At 39.2% G+C, this 17,028-nt stretch overlaps 1 protein-coding gene across 3 annotated transcripts in view; it reads right to left on the bottom strand.

Moving 5' to 3' along the window:
* EGF (epidermal growth factor) overlaps nt 1-17,028 on the bottom strand; it is a 102,936-nt gene that overhangs the window by 50,679 nt on the left and 35,229 nt on the right. For all 3 annotated transcript variants that reach the window (XR_010751701.1, XM_066386941.1, XM_066386940.1), the window contains exons 6-11: nt 10,863-10,988; nt 9,449-9,571; nt 6,173-6,295; nt 5,164-5,289; nt 3,938-4,074; nt 1,158-1,306 (exon numbers count right to left, since the gene is read on the bottom strand). Coding sequence is in view for 2 of the 3 variants with exons in the window: in XM_066386941.1 (XP_066243038.1) it covers nt 1,158-1,306; nt 3,938-4,074; nt 5,164-5,289; nt 6,173-6,295; nt 9,449-9,571; nt 10,863-10,988 (784 nt within the window). In the remaining variant the exon portion in view is untranslated. The remainder of the gene's footprint in view (nt 1-1,157; nt 1,307-3,937; nt 4,075-5,163; nt 5,290-6,172; nt 6,296-9,448; nt 9,572-10,862; nt 10,989-17,028) is intronic.

The following is a 17,028-nucleotide window of genomic DNA, read 5'->3' as shown; positions in this document are numbered from 1 at the left end:
AAAAGAGATTTTGGGGACATAGAAAGCCTACCTCTGTTCCCTAGGACTTCTCCCTCCATGTTGGGAATGCTGACTTCACAGATGTGAAACTCTAATTAATTCTCCTTTCTTTTAATTTAACACAATTGCATAAGTGCCAGATGTTCAGGTTGGCCACCATTTCACTTTATGGCTTTAAGTGACTTGACCAGATATCATCCTAGCACAGAGTATCTCTGACAATATCTTGTGAGGTGCTCTGTGGTTCACTTCCTCTCTCACGAAAGCAGGGAAGCGGGTTCTCATAGCATGCCTGAGGGATGCAGGCATTTCCTTCACCACCCTCCTCTCATCCCCACCATTCCTGGGGCTTACACGGAGCACACACACACGCGCACACATTCACACAAACACATGCAGCAGTTGTTTTTGCACTTCAAGAGCAGTGTGCCCAAGGAAAGAAACACTAAGCTTCTCTCTGGCTCTGTTGCTTTGCTCCAAAGGAAAAGCAGACTATTTCTCTGATCTCCCAAGGACTTTCCTTACAACTCCACCATGAAGGTCTCTCTCCCACCTTCATGTCAGTTAGAGAGCCAGCATTTGGATTTTAGTCACTTGTGTGTTGTGTAACCCTGAATAAATCACTTAGCCTTTCTAAGCCTTAGCTTCCCCATCTGTAAAATGAAGGGATTGGGCCATTGGATCCCTGAAGAAGGACCTTCTAGCACTCCCCCTGGGAGTGGACACCCCTCACTTTTTGGCAATTATTTATGCATGGCCTTATGACATTTCTTGTACTGAAATGCGGACAAGTATTTGTGTTAGTTTTACCTATGCATATGTACCTTACCTCTTGGCTAAAGTGTGAGCTGCCTAAAAAGATGCAACATTCCTCATGCTCCTTTGTATCTCCTGTATTACCTGGGAGAGCGCCCTATTCAAACCAGATGCTCAAGAATGCTTGTTGGCTATATTCAGACAGGTTTTACATTTCTAGCCTGAAGTGAAAAAACATATGCTACTTTCTTGGTCCTCAAAATTCCCCTACAGGTACAGACCCAATCTTGATGAAGAGAGGAACATTTGCTTGGTGATGGGGAGGTGGGGGAGTATGGACAGCATTGGGGGCATCTTTCCTCTAGTCTCAGCCTGTCCCACATGGCTAAAAGGAAACATACCCTCTATCTGTCCAATAGAGTTTACGGTCAATCCAGTCTATAGCAAGGCCTTCTGGAATATCTACTCCTTCCTCAATAAGCCTTTCTCGTTGGGAACCGTCCATATTGGCTCTCTCAATCCACTTCAGGGCTGTATGGGCGAAGTATACCTACAAAAGAGAACACAGGCATTTCTGACTGATGTTTTTAAAAATGAATATGGAATATACACAAATGAGTTGAGTACCATACACTAGACTTGTTAAGAGCTTGGCTTTGAACATAGACACACCTGCAACTGAACTTCAACTTTGCTGCTTCCGAGATACTTGTAAAGTTCAGCAAGTTCATTAATGTAGCAGATTCTCAGTCTCCTCGTTGGAAAAATGGGGATAATAATACAGTATATGTAAAACTCTTTAACTCTGCATTGGGCACATAATTCTATTGCAACTGGCAATTTATTAATCTTTGATCACTGGTCAGTAACAAAGCCACTGTACTTGGACCCTAGGATTCCACAGCCTGAAAGGGAGCAATGACTTTCAGTTTAATGGGGACTACACGCTGGGCTGTGTCTTCTACTGCACGGCCCATAACACTCCACTTCACTGCACGTCAGGAGACAGGTTTCGTCCAGTTTTGCCCATTATTTGTTTGATTACTTTGGCCAGGTCATTGAACCTCAGTTTTCTCAACTACAAAAGTGATGAAGTTAGACTAAATATTCGCTAAAGTTTCTTTTAAACCTCTAACTTTATATAATTGCATTTTAATTAATCCACACTGGATACTGCCCAACAGAACATAGCATACCTTGGAGGTACAAAGTTCTAAAGTTCTTTCTCAGTCTAGTATGCAGACTTTAAAACAGGTAAAAGTATTTCAAGAAAATGTTAAAAAACTTTTATGGGTCAGCCTACAATTTAATGATAGCATTTGTGGGATTTTAGCTGTGAGTACACATATATATTGATACATAGAGCCTATTATCAATGATGAGAATATTCACAAAATGGTAATTCATTAAATAATGGGTTATCATCTTTCTAAATAAAATAAGAAAGGTTCTACTCCATAATACAAAATGTGTACTTCTCCCATTCAAACTTATTCCACTAGAGCTCTGCATCTAAAATCGGAGGGACCTACAAATCCCCTCAGAGTCTTGTTAAAAGGCAGACTCGGATTCAGTGGTCGGGGTGGAGCCTGAGAGTCTGCAGTCCTAACGAACTCCAGGCGATGTTAATGCTGCTAGTCCAAGAAGCAAGAAAATGAGAACATTGACCAGAAAAATAAAAAACAGTCACATGACTTAAAGTTCATTCTAGGTCTCCTTATTCACCTAGTTGTAAAATACTGACTGTGCAGGAAGAAGTTCAATTTGGTAATAAATGAATCTTGAATGGATTTTTTTCTATTAATTTTTTCTGTTAATATAATTGTTCCATGGAATCATATAGATCTAGCACAGAGAAAAAAAGAGAATTGTTCACTAGTGTTTAATTACTAAATTCTACTTGTAAAAATTATATTTGACCATCAATTCATACTACTTAAACACAGAATCAATTTGCTTCACTCTTTTATGTCCATTCACCAAGCTCCTTCAAATCAAGAAGAAACATTGTTTAAAATTCTAGGAATTTTGGCCCTGGCCGGTTGGCTCAGCGGTAGAGCATCGGCCTGGCGTGCGGGGAACCCGGGTTTGATTCCTGGCCAGGGCACATAGGAGAAGCGCCCATTTGCTTCTCCACCCCACCCCCCTCCTTCCTCTCTGTCTCTCTCTTCCCCTCCCGCAGCCAGGGCTCCATTGGAGCAAAGATGGCCCGGGCGCTGGGGATGGCTCCTTGGCCTCTGCCCCAGGCGCTAGAGTGGCTCTGGTCGCGACAGAGCGACACCCCGGAGGGGCAGAGCATCGCCCCCTGGTGGGCAGAGCGTCGCCCCTGGTGGGCGTGCCGGGTGGATCCCGGTCGGGCGCATGCGGGAGTCTGTCTGACTGTCTCTCCCCGTTTCCAGCTTCAGAAAAATACAAAAAAAAAAAAAAAAAAAAATTAAAAAAAAAAAAATTCTAGGAATTCACTAGTAATAACTAAATTATTATGGAGGGAGATTATAAAAAAACTATGTAAACTTATAAATACAGGTGATTAATCCCCAAAAGACACTATAACATATGATTTCAAATACATTCTAAACTAGCATAGATACAACAGATCAAATTGTCAACTGATTGGGTTAATATAGAAATTCTGTTATATATAAAAACTTCATGTAAAAATTGATTATTACATAAATAGTTTCATGAGTTAAACTGCCATTATTCATACATGAGCTGTAAAATTTAATTTTTGTGGTTATGAGGTAATTGAATTCCCTCCCTCAGTGACACATATTAAGTATAAATTACTAACCTCTACTTCTTAAGCCTTGCCCCAACCTCCCACTTCTCCCACTACCAACAAATAATCAAAAACCTATTTATGGGTTTCTCCTATGTATATGGTACTGTGCTGGGCTCCCATCCTCATGTCTAGAAACAAAACTAAACAATATCTTGCTCAATCATCTCCAGTAAGATGGCTGGATCACATCAAGAACCAGGGTTGTGATAACAGAAAATCCTTAACATTTTTCAAATGATGTTTCAGTGTCTATATATTTAAATTTTTCTGTGCCTAATGGTTCTGAGCTTAGCAGAGAATTTTTTAAGTAGCCCAGCTCATCTGTCAGGATAAATAAAATTCTCTACTTGTCCTTAAAGCACAGCCACATCTGTTCAAGCGGCAAAAGCATACTACCTTATTTTCCACAGGATCATGATCTAGGGCAAAAACCATCCCCATCTGCTGGCTGAGCAGGCTTCCATAATCTGTCCCATCAAAGCGCATGTGCCGAATGTCTTGAGAATTGGCAAACAGCAAAAACGGTCGCGGTCCTGATGATCAAATTCAAATATGGCTCCATTTAAAATATGTCTTGATAGCCAACAGGTACTCTGACTCTTCTCTTTCACTGCACCCTCTTTGTTAATTTCTGCAGCACTTCTTATATTAATCTCACACCATTATGTGTAGGTTAAGACAGGCGAGAAGAGTTCCTCTTCCATGAGGTGACAAATTGCCAGAATTTCATCACTGGATTCCTCCCTGTCTAAGGGCTTGCTCTTAAAACACAAATTACTTAGAAAAAGAGCCAGCATTAAATAACCAACACCATAACTAAATGATAGGTTTTGGCGCTGCAATTTCCCTGATTTGCGCATACTAAAACATATTAATATTAACAGATTGTATTCATTCATGCCCAAATAAATGCCTTTCTCTGGCTTGAACAATTCTAAAAGGGAAGCATGATTATTTCAGTTAATAATAAGACCTTTGTTTATTTTCAGAACTCAGATTGTGCTATATTAACTAGGGCCCTGGGAAGTTAAGAGTATTGGGCTCCAACTAAGGCAGGCTTTGCAGGCTCATCATTATGTTATAACAGATTACAAGAGTGATGAACCTCAGGGAAGATTAAATCAATTTGCTATAAATCTAGGATTTCCAAGGCTGTTGAAAGACACAAGAGATATAATATAAGCAGATGAAAAAGTTGTTAAAGCATACAACTATATATTAAATTTTGACATAAAAAAACAGAATTTGCCAAAGTATTATTAGTATAATATATTATATTCGCTGGAGAGTTGAAAATCAAATCAATCAACCAACATTTATTCAATTCCTTTAAAATTTATCATGGTCATGACTTTTACATATACTGGAATATCCCACTTGATGTTATAGAAATTTTTGCTGAAGACTTAACTTCTAAATATTCTTCAAAAACACGATTATTTATATGACTATTATTTATGTTATTTATATTTATAGTATAATTTGTTTTCCATTTCCAAAAATAGAAAGAATCAAACTTTCTATCCAAAAGCCAAAAGCAATTTAATGCTCTCTCTTTCTAAATGAAATGTTGTTTTCACATACTTTTGCAGAAACACACTTTCAACACCCACAGCACTAACCCGAAGCTGCACAGCTTTTTCTGTCCAGCTGTAGGTCATACCCAGGAAAGCAACCACATTCCCAGGACACTGGGCTGAGGGCGAGGCAGAGTTGACTACACCCACCATTATCAGGTGATGAACAGCCTACAAAAAACAATTATATGGTAATGATGCTATGCCATTCAAAAATATAATTTTCTACCAAAATACTGAAGTAAGCCAAGTATATGTTGATTTTTAAAACCATTTCCACAATCATTCATCCTGCTACAATCATGTTTATTTTTCAGAGATGAGAAACGAAATGTCACTGTACTCATTTTCCCCTATAACCTAACATCTTGAATACAAACCCTTCACATCCCAATGGCCCCTGTCCTCTTGCTCTACCACTGAGTTCAAGAACATGTGCATTGGCAATGGGCTAGCATACAAAATACAGTTTGATGAGCTTAGTAATTGGTCTAACTCTTCCTAATGAATAATGTATTTTTCTCTCTCACATATTTTTGGCCTTGACTTCTTTTGCTTTCTTTATTTAAGAAAATAGCCATACGTAAATCTTCTGCTAATTCTGAGTTACATCCACCCCTCTATATGCTTCAGTTTATGAAAGATAAAAGTAGAGAGGTATTTATAAGTGAAGGAAACATGCTTAACACTTTCCATCTACCACCTGCTTAATCTTGGCTAAGAATCCAGGAGGCAAGTATCATCAACTTCTACAATCTCAGTTGAGGAAACTGAGACCAAGAGAGAGCAAGTGGTTACTATAAATAACATTGCTAGTAACTGGTAAATGCGACCTCAGGGCTGTCTAATTTCAAAGCTCTTGCTCATAACCACTTCACTATGCTATCTAAAAACAAACAAACAAAATATATCATTTAAATCTATGCTAATCCGTTGAGTAATAGCTTTCAATGTGCAATGTGGGAAAATCTATTCTTTGCCAATAAGATGCAAATTTTAGGTGTCACTTAGAAAAATGAATATTTGCAAACAAACAAAAAATAAATAAACTTACCACTACATGTTTTTCCATCTGTCCCCAGCACTGAGCCTTCAGGACAGAAACATATGGGACCGTCTGATGTCAGAACACAGTCGTGGCTGCATTCAGATGCATTTGTTGGACAGGATATTAACTCTAATCAGTGGAGAACGGTGTCAAGATTAGTGTTAAGTCAGATTTGTGGAAATTCAGTAAAATGTGTTGCTATTAAAAAATGTTATCCTGAAAAAGTTAAATAAAAGTCAAACATTTATAAATTACTGTGGTAATGAAGATATAAAAAGAAAGAAAATTTCAATTCTAAAAAAAATAAAGAAAAACATCTGATTTTTAAAATGATTCTAGTTTCCTTTAAGTTTCTCTTATGTCAAATAATATTTTTAAAGTTGTTTTAAATGGAACTTGGATGAATGATTCTCAAGTTCATCTGGAAAACAAATTGCATGTGTAGGAAAAACAAAGAACTATGACTATGGTTAGGTGTAAGAAGAGAATAAAAGGCTTTCAACAAATATCAAAATGTATATTTTAACAATAATTAAAATAGCAGGTGTTATGTATGGAATAGACAGAAAGGTTGTTAGAACCAGACAGAAAGCTTATTTCAAAAAAGACTCAAGTACACATAAGAATATAGCATTTGGTACAGGTTTTTAAATCATTGAGCATATGAAAGATGATCCAATAAATCGTAGAGAAATAACTGAACAATGATTTGGGGCAAAAGTTAAATCCTATCCTACACTATACATTTAAATAAAGTCCAAGTAAATCAAAGATTAAAATGTAATATGTACACTATAGAAGTTCTAGAAGTTGTGACGTCAAGTGAGATTTTGTGTGTCATGCTTGGCACGTAGTGATTCCATAACACATAACACTATTCACTTGAATATATTTGCCAACAGGACCACATGGTTTTAGAAGAAGGACAAATTCCATGAACAGGCACCAAGGTAACAGGTAATTTGCAAGAAATGCATTACCATTTATCCATTTTCATGTGCCTGATTTCATAAGCACATATGACATCCAGACTGACCTATTCTCCATCAGCTCTGAAGCAGGATTAGACAATATACATTATTTTATATTTCTACTTAACTTTACTAATAGATTCTATAAGAATTTTATAAGAAGGTATCTGAGTATAAAATCCTAAATTTGAGTTGAAAATATCCACGTGTAAGAGCATAAGGTACTTTTTAAAGAACAGTGTAATGTATTCCTAACTCTGATGCCACAAAAGGCTTAGTTAGAAACAATGTCTAATTAGTAGCAGATTATATTCTCTAAATACAATTTCTCATCAAAAGAAGGAGTACATCTTGAGAGATTGCTAATTTCTGGTCTAGAACGTAGAATGTACAAGACAAGCCTGGGAAATATGTGCTACAGGTGACAAGGAAACTATCAAAGACCACTGAGGTCAGGAACCCATCTGCAAAGGCTCCACTTGTCCAGTGAGGAGACAGTTTGATCAACAATTAGGATGACAACCACAATGGGTGGGAAAATATAAAAAATATTACAAATCCAATATTTATCCTGCCTTAACTGTAAGAACTGTATCTTGAAATAATCAAATAGTTAATGAGAGAAAGTTTTATTTATAAAAGTATTCCAATTAATGACTAAAAAAATACTAGAACTAAACATCACCATTTAAAACCCTTGGTGAATAATAAGTCTAGGAAGTGATTGGTAGTGGCCACTACAGCCATTCCCTCAGACACAACTGGGCTATTTCTTACCCCCGGGAATCCTGGTAGTTTCCAGGTGTGTTTGGTTGGTGGGGTTCCTGCCCTGGAGGAAGGAAGACAGTGGCTAAAAACAGAAGTCACTGGAGTAAACTCTCTGCTCCAACTCATCATAAAAAGTGGAAAGTAAGTGCTACAGGTACAGGCAGACTCTGAAAGTTATCAGACAGAGCAAAGGGAAACTAGTCATCCTCGTCAACAACAGCCCAGCACTGGGCAATCTGAAACACTACACTGTGCTGGCCAAAACTGGTGTCTGTCAGGACAGTGACAGTAATAGTGATTGGAGAATTGTACACTTGAAACCTATATAATTTTATTAACTAATGTCACTCCAGTAAGTTTAATTTGAAAAAAGAGACATCATAATAATAATATTAAATTGGGCACAGCGGGTGGAAAATACCACAGAACATGCACACTGACTACCATTGATTCAGGTGATTCTTTACCATTAGAAATATGTCAGAAGGGACTAGTGAAAAGTAAACATGTAAAAAAATTTTTGGTAAATTTAATTTATTGACTGATTTTAGAGAGAGAAGAAGGGGGGGAGGGAGAGAAATATTTGTTGTTCTACTTATTTATGTATTCACTGGTTGATGCTTATATGTGCCCTGACCGGGGATGGAACCCACAACCTTGGCATTTCAGAAAAATGCTCTACCAACTGAGCTACCCAGCCAGGGGAAAATGTTTCTTTAGTAAAATAAGGCAAAGTTTGTTTTTAAACAAGAATAAACGAATAAAAAGGAAAGACTATTGGGGAAATTTATAATGTGCCTCCTGATGGAAATACAACCACAGCTATGAAGGATTCTTGCCGGAAATGCCAAAGCCAAGTCTTATCAAGCCTTTTAATCTAGCAGCAAGTTTGTAGAAGAAAAGGAACATCACAGAAGTGCCATCAGCAAAATCCAAAATGTGAGAAACTTTAGGGAAAAAATGGCTCTTTAACAAATATTTGCAAGGGGAAGAAAAAAAGAAAGACACTCTGTAGACTAAAAGAGAGGGGTATCAACCTAACACAACATGGAGCTGGCAGAATACTTCCTCGAACCAAACAACTGTGTAGAAAAAATTTAAGATAATTTTAAAACTGACTAGATATTTGATATTATTAAGGAATTTTTATTTTTGAGGTGTGATAATGGTATTGTGGTTATAGCTGAAAACACCCTGGATATTAGATGATATTAGGGACTTACAACTAGTTTTTTAGATATGATAATATATCACGATTGTGTTTTTCACGTGCTTGTCTTTTAGTGATATAGTATAATGAAATATCTAAAATATCGATAAAGAAACAGGAAAGTATATATTGCCAACCTTGGAAGTTTTAATTTAACAAGTCTGGGGTAGACTCCAGTCATTCATGTTTTAAAACACAAACAAAATAATAAAACTCCAAGGTAATTCTGATGCTTACTACTGGCATTCAGGACCATCAACACAGACCATAGCCATCTCAGAAACATCAATGAACATGAAAGAAATAACGCGATAAATACTTGCTGTGACTTACGGTGACACCGTTTCCCATCAGGAAGCAGAACAAACCCTACAGGGCATGTGCAGTAATAGGATCCAGGGATATTTTCACACCCAAGAGTGCAGCCATGATTCCAAAAGGCACATTCGTTGACATCTACACAATAACAACAGCAAAACCCAGATGATTATTTTGGAACATAAGCTGGAGCATCCCTAATAAGTCAGTCCAAAATGGAGTGTATCACAATTGTATCTTGAGCATGGAAAGACTGTTTTTGCTACTCTAGCAAAGGATGAAAGAAGTCAACTCAATTATCATGGAAGTAATTTTTATTTTGCCATAGTTTATACATTCAAATACAGATTTTCATAGAATTCCCCTTGGGAAAATAGTATTTCCCCTGAAAACATATAGCAACTTAAAGCCACCTAAGGCAGGACTGTTGAAAGTTCTTGACAAGAATAAGACGTCCCTAAGCTGTTCTTCAGTCTCTCAGAGCGGACAGGGGCCCTCATCTGAAGGTGGACACACTCCTCATCAGCATCCCTGGGGCTGACACTCAGCCTTCCAGGTCACTGTTCTATGAGATGCCCCCGACCTCCCACTAGTCCCAGGTAAGCAGAAAGTTACACTTAACAAGTAGGTGTCATGTTTACCTAATATCTCACCGGAACTACTTCCTCTCAGTACGTGCTGCAGTCATTGGATTCTTTTCATCAGTAGCTCACTGGAGAAAGGATGGGTAGTTCTCCTGAAGCCTCAACTAGCAGGAGCCCTACACAACCAGCCTGCTTCACAGTTTCTTCAGGTTCCCACTAGACCAGTGGTGAGCAAACCATGGCTGGCGAGCCACATGCTGCTCTTTGGCCCCCTTGAGTGTGGCTCTTCCACAAAATACCACGTGCAGGCACGCAGGAACCATTGGGGGTGTGTGTAGGTCAGGCGACCAGAGATACCCAGCACCCGGGAGGCCACCTGATTCATGCACGAGTTGAAGGAGCCTGTGGCTCCCCAGCCGTGGTTTGCGGACCACTGCACTAGACCTTCATGGGATGAGATGTGGAGTCACGTACTCTTTGAGAATCGTATAAGAGCTATGGAGATATATATTTTCCTTAAAGAGTTATGGTAATACTTTCCTGAAATATTTGAAAATACCGACGTCTTGCACACAAACCAACAGACATCCATGGACTCAGAGAAGCCCTGCCTAGTATCAACCTAAGTGGCCTCTGCAAGTACTTGATACAGGAACACAAGCTATAAAGAGGACCTGAGAATATTACAAAGACTTCAAAAATGAGGAGGGAGTTAAGTTTTTCTGGGGAAAGAAGGAGGTGAGGAGTAAAACTGGTTTCACACTGAGGCTCTGCAAGGCCCACCAAAGAGCAGCCGCGGCCCGGGCGTCAGGGCTCGGTGTCTGTCGCTGTTGGGGACTCGTTACCTTCGCAGTGCTTCCCGTCCTGGCTCAAGACGTATCCCTCCGCACACGTGCACAAACGGGACTTGGGCTGCGGCCCACATACGCTGCCTCTGCAGACACCTTTCCTCAGTTTGCAGAGTTTCTGATCTAAAAGAGAAGATGGTTTATTTGAATTAGAGGTGTGTTTTATGGCACAGTGCGTGACTCTTCGTGGGTTCTTCAGGCATCTAATCTCCCTGTGACACCAGCAGGGTTGTTGTCTTTCACGCTGGTGGCACTGCTCTAGGGTCAGGCCGCTTTAGCTGGATTCCACAGCATTCCAAAGCCCATTTATTTTCCTAATTGTGTTACTTCTACAAAAGCTTTCAGGAGAGGGCACCCTAATTAGCTAGAGATATCATTCCTTGGGTTACAAACACTAAGCTTAACTTAGCTTTTTTCATTCTGATTTATTAAAAAAAATAATAAAGTACTTAAAAATCCTGAAAATGAAATATCTTTTTACAAGACAATAAAGCTTCAAACCTAAGAATCTCTTTTCTTTTTTTGACAGAGACAGAGAGTCAGAGAGGGACAGATAAAGACAGACAGGAAAGGAGAGAGATGAAAAGCATCAATTCTTCACTGCAGTATCTTAATTGTTCTTGATTGCTTGTTCGCTGATTGCTTTCTCATATGTGCCTTGACCAAGGGTGGCTCCAGTAGAGCGAGCGACCTTGGGCTCAAGCCAGTGACCACGGGGTCATGTCTATGATCGCACGCTAAAACCAGTGAGCCCATGCTGAAGCCTGATGAGCCCGCGCTCAAGCCTGCAATCTCCAGGTTTCAAACCTGGGTCCTCCGGGTCCCACTTCGATGGTCTATCCACTGTGCCACCGCCTGATCAGGCTAAGAGCCTCTTTTCTTAAGTATGGGCCAGATTTATCTATCAACTATTTTTAGCGTCATTATTTCAAGAACATCTTTCAACTTAATAATTACCATTGTCATCTGTTTTATCCCAAAATGTCTGAGTTTATTACTTCCAGCATCCCATGTTTTACAAAATAGCTCAAGGTAAATAGTAAACTCTGCTCAATGAGGTAGGTGTTTGGGTTGAATTGACCAAATATAATGAACAACAAAAGGTCAATGTAGTACCTTAGCTTATCAGATCCAGAGTCAAGGGCTAAACTAGTAACATGTATATTCTCTGCTCAAATTGTGCTCCTTCTTATTCTTTGCCAAATTTAACAATGATAAGACCTTGGTGAAGTGCTCTAGAAAATACTGATAAGCTTAAGTCTGATGACAGATCCCAGGATGCAGGTAGACACGAAGGCCAGAGCTCTGGCAAGAGGTGACCTCAAGGGAAGAAGATGGGGGCATGACCCTGAGTCATGGCGTGGCTAAGGTCAGTGAGAACCTGTGAATCAGGAGAAGAGCCAAAGACCCAAGGGCAGGTCTGCTGAAAATAGCCTTGCTGTGAAGGGCACAAGAAACAAACTAGGGCGAGCCTGAGCACAGCAGTGCAAGGGGCTGAGTCTGTTCTCCTAGTGGGGCTCTGTTTATCCATTATAAATGTCTCCTCACTCTGACCCTACCTGTTCCCTTGTATTCTAAATCATACACTTTTCTTGACCAATACCAGCATGACACAGTAGAAACATTCTTGCCCCTTGAAAACGTCCTTAGCATGCACTGAGACCACCTGAAGGGCATGTCGCACTCCAGAGCTTCTCATTTAGTAAATCAAGAAAACTGCTCAGGAATCTGCATTTTACACCACACTCTGAGAAACACCAGCCTAATGTCCTAATGAAACATCTCTCCTTCATCTCAGTTACAAATACTCCTTTTACCTTGTCTGTTATTTCTTTACTTATTTTAAACTTGTTTAATCAGATCTCTTTACAGATAAATGCATAATCAATTTTGCCAATTATTTGATACTATTACAATAAGACTTATTAAGTCAGGTAAGCTTTACATTGAATTGCTTTTTTGGATACTGATTCCAAAATTTTTGTCTCAATTATAAGTGTGTAGTTACATTGCTTTTCATGTTTGTACATGATTCACATATCAAAATTTTAATTAAGCACAATTTAAAATAAACTGACCCCAAATTTTTAAAGTAAATGACTGAAATCAGAAACTTGTCAATTTATATAAGACAAAATACATACCTACTGCATTTTTTAAAGGACATAAACTTTTTATAGCTTTAGTTTTATAGTTTTTATTGCTTCTTGGCCTTTGGGCTATGATCAAGTGCAATTTTATAAAGTTTTCAAGTAAACAACAAATATCCAGAAAGGCCTTATTTGGCCTTTAAATGGCACCAAAGTACTACCTCTCTCTGTGGTAACAACAATAACAAAAACAAAACAAACAAACAAAAAAACACTAATTGAACTAGTGTGCTTCTAATAAATATGCCTTTTAACAATCTTTCCAAACCCAGCCTGATAGATGACCTCTGGGTTGAGAATTAGGAAAACTGAGTTCTGTCTTGGATCTGCCTTTTACATTGAATCACTTTTTTTTACCTCAGTTTTCTAGTCCATGAAATTAAAGTGTTGAGGTAGATATTCTCTAAGATTTTCCACTAAAAAAACTTTTTATGGTTCTATACAAAATCAGATGTTTGTGGTATAAGATTCTCAAACTTAATTACTACATATAATATGTTAATGGAGATTCAAACTGACTAATGAAAATATAATTAGTGAAGGAAATGCTCTTTCCTTCATCTAGAGCAGAGGTAGTCAACCTTTTTATACCTACCGCCCACTTTTGTACCTCTGTTAGTAGTAAAATTTTCTAACCCCCCCACCGGTTCCACAGTAATGGTGATTTATAAAGTAGGGAAGTAACTTTACTTTATAAAATTTATAAAGCAGAGTTACAGCAAGTTAAAGCATATAATAATAATTACTTACCAAGTACTTTATTTCTGATTGTTGCTAAGTTTGGCAGAATAAATCTTTATAAAACAACTAACTATAGTTAAATCTATCTTTTTATTTATACTTTGGTTGCTCTGCTACCGCGAACCATGAAGCTGGAACGCCCACTAGTGGGCAGTAGGGACCAGGTTGACTACCACTGATCTAGAGCCAATTTCTTTTTGGTACTTTCGCACCACCTCTCACTTGCCCTCGTGTATTTTTATCATCATCATTACCATTGTCAGCATCACCATCACAATTATGTAAATGCAGCTTTTTCCCATTGATGAATAAACTTCTGAGGATAAGGCATATATATATTCCATTTACATTTCAAGTCCCACTTAGTAGGGTGTCTTTTACAACGTAAGTGTACTGTAGACACCTGGAACACACGCGCAAAAACCTGTGATTGTGTTATCCGCAACTTAATTCTATTTGGTTTCTCCTTCAAGTTCCAGTCAGCCTTAGAGTTAGAACTCAAACAGATGGTCAGACTCTGCTAGCCCAGTACCCTTTCCACTATACCATGACGGTTTTAATGACCTTATTAATAATAACAAGCATCACTCTTCAGAGATGAGCATAGGCAGGAAAGCAATCGCTGTTTTTCTCTGAAAGTGCTGATGTGACTTGAATGCAGACACTACACACTTTAAAAGGTCATTTTAGGAAGTGGCAAAACATAAAGGATTGAGGGCTATATTTTTGTTTAATCTCCTTAATCTTCGGCTGTTGTTTAGCTTTAAATTAGGCCAAAGCTAGCACTCAGATTGCTGTTGCTGACCTCAGATAATACCCTTTCCCAGAGCTCAGTAGTGGGGCTTAATTACCTTTGAGAACAAATTAAAGCTCCTAATCATGGAGTTTAATGTCCGCTACCAACTGTTCCTTCAATAACTGTCTGGTTAATACACAGGCTCTCAGGGGCTTTACCATAGCCAACTAAATCTATAGATTTTACCCTGGCCCAGTTCTGAAACAAGGTGCATGGGATTCCTTATCCTGTTGTTGTTTTTTTCCACTGATCACACCTTTTCTCTGCCTCGAATTCAGTGTAAGACTTGCCTCACTGACAATGCCTTACTAGTCTCTTCCATTTGAACCCATTCACTTTCATCATTCTTGTAACTAAATATTTAGTACCACAATATGTAGCAGATAACAATTTTAAAATTTGAACATTTATAAACTATTTTCATTATCACCTTTAATTTTCATAACAAGCTTGCTTTGCAAGCTTGCAAAGCAAGTTGAGCTATATGCAAAGCAAGTATTAACTTCCATTTTACAGATTAGAAAATAGCATCTTAAGGATCATGTACAGCCTGACCAGGCAGTGATGCAGTGGATAATAAATCGTCGAACTGGGACGCAGAGGACCCAGGTTCAAAACCCCGAGGTCGCCAGCTTAAGCACGGGCTTACCAGCTTAAGCGCAGGGTCACTGGCTTGAGTACAGGATCATAGACATAACCCCATGGTCACTGGTTTGAGCTCAAAGGTAGCTGGCTTGAGCCCAAGGTTGCTGGCGTGAGCAAGGGTTCACTCACTCTGCTGTAGCCTCCCCTTTCCCCTATCAAGGCACATATGAGAAAGCAATCAATGAACAATAAGGAGCTGCAACAAAGAATTGATGCTTCTCATCTCTCTCCCTTCCTGTCTGTCTGTCCCTCTCTTTAATTCTTTCTCTCTGTTAAAAAAAAAAAAGGATTATGTACAGGTAATAAAGGACCCAAGCTCAGGTCCTTCAACTGTAAATTCCATCTCTTTACTATACATACCTCATTTTCTTGCTCTCACTTTATTGTGCTTTGCAGATATTAGGGGTTTTTATGAATTGAAGGTTTGTGGCAACCATGTATGAAGTAAATTTGTCAGTGCCACTTTTTAAACATTTGCTCACTTCATGTGTCTATGTCACATTTTAATACTACTCACAATATTTTAAACATTTTTATTATTATTATATTTGCTTTGTGATTTGCAATCAGCGATCTTAGATGTTACTATTATAATTGTTTACTTTAAGATAGTGAGCTTAATTAATAAATGTAGGTGTTCTGAACGCATGACCTACAGGCTGTTCCTCATCTCCTTCCCTCTCCTTGGGTCATCTTATCCCCTAAGAAACACAACATTGAAATTAGGCTGGCCCTGGCCGGTTGGCTCAGCAGTAGAGCGTCGGCCTGGCATGCGGGGGACCCGGGTTCGATTCCCGGCCAGGGCACATGGGAGAAGCGCCCATTTGCTTCTCCACCCTCCCCCCTCCTTCCTCTCTGTCTCTCTCTTCCCCTCCCGCAGCCAAGGCTCCATTGGAGCAAAGATGGCCCGGGCGCTGGGGATGGCTCCTTGGCCTCTGCCCCAGGCGCTAGAGTGGCTCTGGTCGCAACAGAGTGATGCCCCAGAGCATCACCCCCTGGTGGGCAGAGCGTCGCCCCTGGTGGGCGTGCCGGGTGGATCCCAGTCAGGTGCATGCGGGAGTCTGTCTGACTGTCTCTCCCCGTTTCCAGCTTCAGAAAAATACAAAAAAAAAAAAAGAAGAAATTAAGCCAATTAATAATCCTACAATGGCTGCTAAGTATACAAGTGAAAGAAAGAATCCCACATCTCTTATTTTATTATTTTTTACTTATTTATTTTTAGTGAAAGAGAGAAGGAGGGACAGATAGACAGGAAAGGAGAGAGATGAGAAGCATCATCTCATAGTTGTGGCACCTTAATTGTGCATTGATTGCTTTCTCATATGTGCCTTGACCTGGGGGCTTTAGCCAAGCCAGTGACCCCTTGCTCAAGCCAGAGACCTTGGGCTTCAAGCCAGCAACCTTTGGGCTCAAGCCAGAGACCATGGGATCATGTCTATGACCCCATGCTCATGCTGATGACCCTGCACTCAAGCCAGATGAGTTTTCATTCAAGCCAGAAACCTCAGGGTTTTGAACCTGGGTCATCAGCATCCAAAACCAAAACTCTATTCATTGCAACACCACCTGGTCAGGCTCACATCTCTCACTTTAAATCAAAAGCTGGAAATGATTATCTTGGTGAAGAAAGTATGTCAAAAGCTGAGACAGGCAGAAAGCTAGGCCTGTTATGACAAATAGTTAGCCAGGTTGTGAATTCAAAGGAAAAGTTCTTGAAAGAAATTTAAAAAGCCACTATGTTGAACACTAAAATAATAAGATAGCCTTATTGCTGATACAAAGAAAGTTTTAGTGGTTGGGATAGAAGACCAAAACAGCCACAACATTCCCT

The sequence above is a fragment of the Saccopteryx leptura genome, chromosome 5 (genome assembly GCF_036850995.1).
Source record: "Saccopteryx leptura isolate mSacLep1 chromosome 5, mSacLep1_pri_phased_curated, whole genome shotgun sequence".
In the NCBI taxonomy this organism is placed as follows: domain Eukaryota; kingdom Metazoa; phylum Chordata; class Mammalia; order Chiroptera; family Emballonuridae; genus Saccopteryx; species Saccopteryx leptura.
The sequence above is the reverse complement of the archived record's forward strand: the minus strand, read 5'-3'. Positions and strand labels throughout refer to the sequence as shown.